A 10,746-nucleotide genomic window follows, 5' to 3' on the forward strand; every position below is an offset into this window, starting at 1 on the left:
TCGGTACTAGCAGTTTATAATGCTTTGATTGTCTTCCCTCATATGGGGATACTGTTATGCACGTAACAAGCCGATACTGATCTAATGAAACACATGAGAGACCTATGGTAGAATAATTTTCCCCGCCGCACAAAATTCACAATTATTACTGTTTTTTCTTCTTTTCATAGCTCTGCGCTATGTTTAACACATATCTAAACGCTCAACCGATGAGAGAAAGTCGACTATTAGTTTTTCGCAGGTGTGCTCGCCACGGAATAATTTGATCACTGTCGTCATCATCGTTGGCACACACAGATTCGCTCGGCGTGGAGGGTGCCATATCAGGCAGGTGGTAACCATGTGCCGTTCCACCTTCCAGCTTTCCGTTACTGATGTTCTCCATCGAAGAGCGAGGAGCCATCGTACCATTGCCGGTACATCCCGACGGTCCATTCGATGTTTTGCCGGTTCCAACGTTCGCCTGCCCGAAATGAACGCCTCCAGACCCATTGATAGATGGGTACTGATACTGATTCTCCTTATTGTAGCGTAACATACCCGATTCCGTTTCCGAGCCGTACGAACTAATATTGTCGATCGACATGGCCCTTTGTGTGATTCGGTTGCGCCATGTATCTGACCGACGCTGCGGTTCCTCTACTTTTGGTGTATATATGGACGTTCTGTATCGGAAGAAAAGCACACGGAATACATTAGTAAGGCAATCGATGTCCATGACGTTCCACAGCAGCAACATTCCGTGTAGCTCACTTTAGTTTGTTTTCTGCCTCTTCCTTCCGGGCGATAAGGTCGCGCTTCCATTTCGGAATCGCGGACAGGCGACGGTCCTCAGCTTCTCTCGCTAACCGCTCCTCGAACTCTTTCTTTGCCTTTTCCGCCGCTTTTTTCGCTAGCATCTGACGCTTCCAGTCCGGTATGATATTGCCAGCGTTGTCTCGTTCCGGTACCTGAAAGATCTTATCAGCTGTATGATAAGGCTATCGAGAACAAAGACCAGAAAACACAAAATGGATGGATAGCGTGACGTGTGGATGTGCGATGGCGTGCAATTTGTGCGTGATAGCGAAATGGATATAGTGAGTGAGTTGGTGGTTAGTATAAAACTAAGCATATGATTTAGGAAACAGTTGTTTCCCGGTAGTTGGATCAGTTACCGCGTGAAAGTACTATGCATCGAAGGCTCGATGCGTTATACTGTATGCTTTTACGAATCGTATACCGACGGTTTTAAACATTCACGTGAACAGATTTTTTTGAATGAAAATTGGGTCAGCGCGTTGATTGAAAGATTAGAGGCAATAAAAAATATATTATGGGCCCGTGAGTTGAAGCTATTATGAATGCTAATGAGTTCGTCATAAATGGAATTGGTTGAATGCTGCATTTCCTGACTCTATAAAGCAAGGGGTATTTTACCCCATTAAACTCAGGTTTAAAAAGTTGAAAACCAGTGCGCAGAAAGAATAGGAGAAAAGCATATTCATCTTCCGTTAGGATTGATTCCCTATTACGTGGCTAGTGAAATATATCCAAACATCTACGAAACACCCACCATTTCCGACACTAAACCGATGAATGAAGAGAGACCATAACTATACAGTGACAGCTTTCTCCTTCTGCTTCGTCAGGTTAATCTATCTATTTCCTACATTTATAGGGATACATGGTACATTTACCGATTCCCAGTTGTATGTTCATACCTGATCGACGTAATTCTGTGCGGTGAACTGACGCGTTACTTCCGAGTACACTTCATTCGCTTGCCGGTCCTCGAGCTTCGCACGTTCCACCTTCATCTTCTTCACACCGGCAATATCTTTCGACAGCTTCAACTCTGCTATTAAGTCGGTCTTCTGTGAAAGAAACTGTTCGCTAGTGCTGGACAGACACTGCATGCTAATACTGCGTGTCGGTGCTGAGTATGTCTTGGCGAGCATCTTATCCGTGCGGCGTAGCTGAACGCTGTTCAGGTCCTGAATTGAGATGGCCGACAGCGGCTGATGTAGCTTGCGAATGTCCGTATCCTGTGGTGGGGGTGGAGGCGGTGGATGTGCCCCACTGTGCTGTGCCTTATCACTTGTGGACGCCGGATCACCAGACCGAGACCCACCAGCGTTGCTGTGGTGCGACAGCACGGAATGCAGTGTTGCCGATCCCGAAAGGATCACGTTGTGCAGGTTGAGGAGAGGGGGTGCTGGTGGCGGTGGGGGCGGTTTCGGTGGTTCCGATCCCGCCTGCACAATCAAAGCCGTGTTCAATGGCATATAATCCTCCGTATCAGATGATCTACCAATGAAAATAGTAAAACGAATGGTAAAAAACTTAGCTAAAAAACATAGACTCAACAACACCAACAAATACACTGGCTTGAGTGAAATTCAACATTGAAGTCGGCCTACATTCGTGGTTTACTCTATGTACTATGTATTATGTTACGCTTTCTAAATGATCGATTTTTTTCACCAATCACAAACGCTACAAAACAGTGTTTGGTATTGTAAAACACAATAAAATCTAAGTGAAACAGTAACAAAAAAAAACACCGCAAAAAAGAGCAATTTAAAATAGGAAGCTTTTTTTGACAATAAGTAAGACGAAAAAATTGGAGCACAACGAACGTCATAAAAAAGTTGTATGGGAAAAAAAGAAATGGAGAGGGGATGGCAGGTTTATCAACACAACCCTAAATAAACCATACGTAGAGGAAGCAACTCCGAACGATTGTTGGGAGCGTACGAGAGTTTGTAGCTTCTTCACTCTCCAGAAGTACAGGTCAAACAACACACTATAATAAGCATTTGAACTTCAAATCAACAGTACATTGTGTTGGGTACACAGCTGTCAGAATCAAACCCAAATGATCAAGGCTACACGTTTTACACATCACCGATTACCTGAACTTGATTTTCGCGAACACAACACTAACCTTTGCGAGCCTGCATTGGATTTTTTGTCACTGATGCTTTTCAGATACTCCGACGGTTTGATCAGATGGTTAGAGCCGTCACCGGAACCATTGGGGAAGCTGGGTGGCACAAACGGCAGAACGAGCTGCTTGTTTACCAGGTTCGGTCCCTGATGTGCCTGCTGCTGATGGTTGTTTGATGCTACCGGCTGGATGCTAACCAGCCGCGGTTGATGGTGATGTTGCTGATGGCAGTGCTGGTCGTCGACTGAAGCTGCTGCACCGGTACGGGATGTCTTAGAGCCGTATGGTAAGCTATTTTCCGTAGCACATAGGCTATGTAGGTTGCCGCTACCGCCTCCTGCACTGCCGTTGGCTTGAATTAGTTTGGCTTTCTTATTCGCTGCTCACGGAGGTTTCCGACACAGTTGCCAAGCCACGGTTCAGCAGACGAGCGAGAGGATGCATGAAGTGGTTGGATAAACCGAGATGGATGAGCATCAAGAAGAAAGTATGAAAAAAACGAGCAAAAGAAAATCGTAAGCAATGTTTCATCTTGATTTTCATCGGTTTCGCCCATTCCAACAGCGGATTCAGTTGCTCTTGGTTACACTGTCGTCTAGCCTGGCAGCAACCTTTCTCATATCGCACTCAAACGTACTTTCCGCGGCTCTGGAGATATTGTTTTCATTTTGCTTTCTTGCTATGATTCCCTTCAAGAAAAGCACCGCTCCACTGGCTTATACCTATACACATTCGTTTATCCGATCGTTTCTTTAATTCGTCAAGACGAAAAATAACTACCATATTGCTCTTTACCGTCTCATTCCTGCCCAATTCAAAGCGTACGCACGCAGGTCTCGTATTCATTCACACGCAACCGAGGTGTAGGCATGCCAATAAATTACATACACAAACCACGGCATAAGAAAATTCAATTTGTGAAAGGAACTATATATATAATATATGTGGATGCACGACAGAGTGAAAAACGAACAAGAAGCTCGTTTTAAAATCACCCAAGATAATAAGTAATAAGAAGGCAAATATGAAAGATGAGGTACTTTATAATTATGTGAAAGAAAAATAAGCATACGTAAATTTGGAAGTCCCACCGCATTAGTCAGACACGTTCATTCTATATATACTAATAAATTAATCAGCGGGATCTTCATCGCTCCAATTGATCATCAATGTTTAAGTTATAAGTGGAACTATAATAAATAAATAACCAAAAACACCGGAACGCAAATAAATAATTCAATGTTTGCTCCAATAGCACAAGAGTCGAGAGGTAAGTGCAGTAACAATAATTCCCTCGTAAACTAATCTACATTTTCGATAATGTTAATTCATTCGGCAACTCGAGTGAATGAAGCGAATCAATCACTTTATTACGATTTTGTTTCCAATTCCGCCTACATAAAGGCGAAGAAAGCATCTTTAGCCGCTTTTTGATAATTTAAAAAAATGCAGCACCCCAACGTAATCGAGGTGCAGCTGATGCAAGACGTAATCAAAATGTGTTATTAGTGACCTGTGTGCCGAAGACTACAAATCAATGGAAAACAAAATTATGGCATGAAAAAAATAATATTAAAGAAATGAACTTGAAGAGCCTTTAAAAGGTATCCACAATTTATACGACATGCAGGATTCTTTGCATGGAAATTTTTTGCCAAATTATATTACATTATTATTATTATTAAATTACACCATTATAAACCATCACCAGATGGATCAACCACTATGACTCGCTGTGATTGCGAGGATTACGCTATTGTCAGTGTATACTCACAAAACTGAAACCCTTTGTCGGTAAATTTACTTACCAGAAATTATAGACATGCTGCGGTTGTGATTACCACGTATCAGATCGGATGGCTTCAATGTGGACTCCTCTAACACCTCTAGTCCGGAATCAGAATCTTGATGCTCGGCGGTGTTTTGTTCCACGCCTTCCAAATGCCCGCCACCATCGCGGTGCAAATGGCGCTTGTGTTGCACATTAAGGTACTGTTGTTGTTCGCTGTACGTCGCTACGGTCTGCTGGTCGAATGCGTTGCGCGAATTCTTCGAATAATCATAGCTCTCGCGAGGCCCACCGGAGCCAATTAGTGTTGCAGCGGCCACTGCTGCAGCGGCGGCGGCAGCAGCGGCTGCAGCAGCCGCAGCTGGGTGTGCGCCATGTCCGATATAACCATAGTTGTTTGTTTTCAATGGTGGTGGAAGTGGCGGAGGTGGAGGTCCTGGATAAAAAGTTTGTTGTGAAAAATAAAAAAAAAAGAATTAAATCCAGTATGAATTGGAAGGTTTGCTGTTTTGGTTCTATTTATTTCAATTGTTTAGTTACGCGTAATGACATAAGTAACTCTAATTACAATTAAAATGACACGTAATCTAGTAACTAAACCTTCATGTAAGCAAGATGTTTGATAATGTATATTAAATTACGTATATAAATTTAAATATACTCTACCACATTATGCTGCACAAACAATTATTGAAATACCAGCAAGCCACAAAGATAAATTGTTTCCGTTCAATGTAGGAACAAGACCTTAGACAAAGTGATTTTATGGTGCTTATAGACAGAACAAAAAAAATATTTTAAAAAGACAGTTTAATCGCTTCAGAGGAATTGAAATCTTTTTGTTATTTTAGGAAAAGAATGTTGGAGGTGAAGCGGCAGACCATAAAGAATTTTCTTGTCTTTTATTAAGCCGCAACAGAAAAGGTATCGAATATAAGTATAAGTGAATCGTTGTTTCTTTTACTGAAGTACTAATGATAAATGATAGGTTATTGTAAGATAAGGTTGCAGTGGCGGATCAATACACTTGGAGGCCTTAGGTGGAATGATAGTTGGGGCCCCAAATTTAAAAGAGTTTCTCGGGGGGGGAGGGGTTGGTATTAATAAACGATTTTTATAAATAACCGGCGGCGGGGGGTCTGTGGTAATGACGAAATTTAAGAAATTACGGATGAGGGGGAAGCTTCAAGGCCCCACAACTGTCTCACTTAGGACTGGTTGAACGGGGGAGGGAGGGGTGCAAGTATAACTTTCTCCATAGGTCCCTTATGATACACTACGGAGCCCCCTCTAACATACGGATATTTACAAAAGTTTTATTTTATTTTCGTCTAAACCTAAAAAGAATACAAAAGCCATATGTCCCGTATAAATTTAGCTTTTTAGGGTCTTTAGGTTCGGGGACAAGCATTATTTCATAAAGATGGTGAAATAAAAATTTCATATACAGATCATTTAATTTATTGTTCAATTGTAGCTTCATAATTTTTATTCATAACACGTAAAGTGCTTTTTTTCGTTAGAACGGCCTGGTCGTATCGACTTATTTTACCACGAAGCCGGGTAGTCAGTCCTTGCTACGGGGAATTGGTCCTGATGGGATTTTGGTCCGGTCCGTTCGTGTGAAGACCGGCGCCGCTACCATCATGCCACCGGGCCGCCCCGTAAGCAAGTGCTTAGAAAATTTAAAAAAAAGTGGTAAATGTTGGAGGGAGCTGACTGGCTAACATTTTTTTTTGCAACAAAATGTTAAGTAATTTTTTTTCCTTTCGAGTCATGCTTTTCATGACATGCAACAACAGCCAACACCTTACCATCGGCGGCTAATATAGCTTCAGGAGGTAAGATTTACCATGAAATGATCAGATTTACTTGGATCATTTAGGAAAATGCATAGAAAGAGGACAGTAAACGGCGAAAAATAGGAGAGTTTGCATTAGTGTGCGTATCAGGCGTTATTAACAACTTTTCCAATAAAAGAAAAGTAAAAAGAAAGAATATCGTCTCCATCTCGATTACATCGCATTGCTATAAGCCTATCATATCCCCCCCCCCCCCCCCTTCCCCATCCTCTCCCCCACACTCCATTACATCCTCCCCTTCACACCCTACAACATTCCGCCTACACACCACACTCTTGCGGTTCCTTTAAATTTGCTCAGCTGCGCAAGCTCATTAATATTATTTTTCGAGACGCGAAGCTTCGCGCGCGACCGCTGATGCCAGTGTGCGATTATTTCGATTCCACTTTTAATAGAGCATGAAAATTTCGTTTGGCGTATTAAGTTGCACTCCCTCTCCAGACACTCTCTTCTCAAACCCCCTTGCCTCATTCTCCACTCCCCTTTGTTCGGGTATGTAGGGTAACAGCAATGCTTACCTGCATTTTCATTTTCTTCATTCAACTGCGTCGACCCGTTTCGTTTGGCTGGCGATGCCGGCGTGGACGTGGCTGCTGCATGACCACCAGTACCGTTAGTGGCACCATTTGCGTTAACGGTTGTTCCATTTGCTCCCGAGGAGGTGTTGGAGACGGTGGAACCACCTAGCGACTGATGAGACTTGGAGTGCGGAAGCTGCTTGGCGCCTAGTCCCAGCTCGGCTGTGCGTTCGTACACGTCCTCTGGCGAACAAACACTCTCATATGCATTATCTACGGTGCAGGAGGAGCGTAACGTGTTACTAGAATATTCATCGGCGTGCTTGCGCTGCGAGGGCATTCCTGGATACGGGTGGTTCAAGCCTTTGGCACCTTTGCTCATACCATAGATTGATTTTGACAGAGGCTTTGTTCCTTGCTGACCACGCTGCTGTTCGTACAATAAGTTGTTGCGTTTTGCCAACAGCATATGCTCCTTATTGTTGCTTACCAAAGATTGCTGACGGAAAAGAGAACGTGAGGTGAATATTAAATGACCCCATTTGAAAGATCAAAATGTTACTGCTTTCCTTCGCAGCAACTTGGCAAATAGTTACATTGCGAAAGTGATTTAAAATAAACTAAGCACAAATAGTTTACCTGATTGTTGCTACTGCCAGTTAGTTGAAGAACAACGTCACTCCGGTTAGAACTCGCACTTGCCGAACGGCTGTGAGAACCACTGTCCCGTGAGCGACTCCGTCCGACTGCGCTCCTGTTTTGCGGAACACCAACATATTGCGTTTCCTCACGCATCAGATAGATGTCCTCGTAATCGTGTTCGTGGTTCGTGGTGGTACTGTTCACGTTCGAGGTTTTCGAGAGGTTGCCGTTGATCATGTCTATGCCAGCACCACAATTTTCACCAGAAACTAAACCTCCACCAACGCCATTGCCACCGCCACCGCCTCCTCCACCACCATCTCCGCCGGAATGTGATGACGAGACGGAGAGATCCTCGTCTGAACCGCTGGCGGCTCCACTGCTGCTCGAATGTACTTCAGCTTGTACTATTTTTTAAAGGTTTTCAATTGATTAGAAATTTGTGTTTATAAAAAAACGAAATTTTTCCAATCACTTCAAATCCTATATGGATATACCTACTATTTCATACAAGCTATTTTTCACAATGTACTTGAAATAACTAACTACTACTGTAGTAATACTTTGGCACAGTTTTCACCATACCAAAAAAAATAATATCTCACAAAAATTCATGATTAATGCTGTACTATTTAGCATCTATGTTACCTACCTATTGATCGATTATTACCGATCTTATCATCCTTTAGCGTTACATCGGCATCAAACAGATCCTTCACACGATTGTAAATAACCTCCTGTGGATCGTGCAGAAAAAAGGACTCTCCGGAAATACTACCACTTGGACTCGGAGGCGTTGACGAACCTCGGCGCATAGGATTCACATAGACACCATCGTTGGGTAGCACCGGTCCGTAATAGCTATCCGGCGACTGTCTTGCATACAGGCCGTCCTGAGTTTGAAAATAAAAAAAAAAAAAACAATCAACGTAAAACCAACAGTTCGCTCTTTGAAGCTCAACGTAAGCTCGCTGCTCGTTACCTTCGTTTTACGGATAGTCGGGGGATGCAAATAAAATGGTTCAGAGTCAGAACTACCAGTCGACGATTTCGTCGATGCCATAGTATTACTATGATGAGTGTGGCCGTGACCACCTACGAGCGGTTTGCTAGGACGTCCATGGTTTACAGTAGAACTCTTACGCGAGACGCGAGCCTGCTTCGGCAATGATCCTGGCCCATCTGGCAGTACATGTGATTGATATGCATCGTGCAGCTGATGCCGGTGTTGCTTGGGTGAAGTTTGATTTTCCGGAACCTCGCTGCCACTCAATCCGTTCATGTTTCCATGTTGTACCAATGCATTCAGACACTCTACCTGCTGATTTTCGGCGGCATCGTTGATTGGGCTCTTTCCATATTTATCCAATGACAACTTTGCACCATGATTTAGCAACCACCGCACTACGCTGAGATGTCCTCTGGATGCTGCGAAATGCAGTGGTGTTGCGCCATCCCCATCACGTAGATTTGAATCAACTGCTTGATCCTCGATCTAAGTGATTGAGTAGTTAACATTTGAGAAGGAACAATGCTCTTAACCAAAGTTCTAGGTAAAATTAAACACAAATCGCTACACATTCCTTTGGATAAGGATCATTATGCCTAATGCAAAACATTTTATGCAATAAAAAAACTGCAATTCTTTAAACAATGTTTGGAGTTCGTACTACATATATGTATAAACATAATTTAGTAATTGTGGCATTGTACACTCCAAACAATAATTGGATGAAAACAATGCTTACCAAACAAAGTGATTAATCCGTGCAAACTAGTTTTAATATCATATTTAATATAGTGAAACACAAAATGAACACTTTTGCTAAATTACTACGATTTAAAATAAGGGTTTGAAATTGCCAATCAACTGCGCATTTAATATTAAATTGAAATTATCATTTTCTAAATCAGAATTCTGGGTCGTAAATAATTTTTTTTTAAATTTTCCATCTACTTCTTCTACCGGACAGCTTTTATATGTATTTCGAATATGAAGAATACGTCGATATTCGCAACCCGTCTAATTCATCCACAATATTTTCTTCAGTATCCACTAACCAACCATCAAGAACTACTACTACTCACCATCCACTTGAGGCATTCGAGACAACCCATTTGCGAGGCCGCGTGTATTGGAGCCATACCATCGCGAGCGCGCACATACAGCGATCCGCCCGCTTCAAGCACGAGAAATTTCAGCACCTCCAAATGACCTTCCTGTGCGGCCAAGTAAACTGGTGTCACGTCGTTGTCCATTTGTGTGTTGGCGCTGCAGGTATATACATGTTCCCAGTCACCAAAAACCAATACAAAACCATACCAATGTCGCAAATCCAATACACTACTTACCTAATGTCCGGTGCAGCTTCAGTGAGCAAGCGAACGCAATCGAGGCAACCTCGGGCAGCTGCATAATGCAGTGCTAGTGCACCTCCGGCTGGTCGCTCAATCGAGGTCATCGTTTGAGCATGAGACGAATCCAGATGCAGCCGGTATCTGGATTCCTTGTAATCGTCCGAGTACTCCACTTTTAAGCCGGATTTGATTGTTGCCGTTAGTTTACCTATTGCTGCAAAGATAAATTAACACCATAATTAATACCGTTTGTAAGAAGCACTTATGTAATTAGGCACCCTTTTACTTTAAAGAATTGGTATAGTTTGATTTTGTTATGGTGCATATTTTTATTTTCCACTCTTTTTAGCCATCAAACATGTTTTGGCAAAAGTAATGTTATTTGTAACATGACAAATAAACAAAAAAAAACAATTAAACTCGAGAACTAAAAATATGGGAGACAAAAAAACCCTTACGTCCCTTATGTTAAAAAAATTTTGATTACACAATTTTGATTTCGTTTCGACATACTTTAATCTTGACTGGTACGTTTTCTTTTAATAAATTTACTAGTACTATATAATAGCACGAAGGGGCGGCCCGGTGCCGTGATGGTAGCGGAGCCGGTCTTCACACGAACGCACCGGACCAAAATCCCATCCG

The 10,746-nt window shown here is 42.5% G+C and overlaps 1 protein-coding gene across 1 annotated transcript; it reads right to left on the reverse strand.

Annotated features, from left to right (window-relative positions):
* Positions 1-202: 202 nt before the first annotated feature.
* LOC128713593 (uncharacterized) lies at positions 203-10,205 on the reverse strand. The gene is made up of 11 exons (XM_053808456.1): positions 10,096-10,205; positions 9,832-10,015; positions 8,726-9,238; positions 8,396-8,636; positions 7,741-8,150; positions 7,102-7,600; positions 4,741-5,157; positions 2,930-3,311; positions 1,704-2,289; positions 754-950; positions 203-665 (listed from the first exon to the last, which is right to left on the reverse strand). Exons 1-11 carry the CDS (start codon positions 10,203-10,205, stop codon positions 203-205), a joined length of 4,002 nt encoding a protein of 1,333 aa, XP_053664431.1.
* Between the last annotated feature and the right edge of the window lie 541 nt (positions 10,206-10,746).

The sequence above is a fragment of the Anopheles marshallii genome, chromosome X, assembly GCF_943734725.1.
Source record: "Anopheles marshallii chromosome X, idAnoMarsDA_429_01, whole genome shotgun sequence".
In the NCBI taxonomy this organism is placed as follows: Eukaryota; Metazoa; Arthropoda; class Insecta; order Diptera; family Culicidae; genus Anopheles; species Anopheles marshallii.

Excerpts from the sequence above, each read along its gene's own strand:
- LOC128713593 (XM_053808456.1), bottom strand. The coding sequence starts at position 10,205 with ATGACCTCGATTGAGCGACCAGCCGGAGGTGCACTAGCACTGCATTAT. Across the intron at positions 8,151-8,395 it reads CGGTAATAATCGATCAATAG|TACAAGCTGAAGTACATTCG; the intron begins GTAGGTAACATA and ends TTTAAAAAATAG. Across the intron at positions 5,158-7,101 it reads TGAAGAAAATGAAAATGCAG|GACCTCCACCTCCGCCACTT; the intron begins GTAAGCATTGCT and ends CTTTTTATCCAG.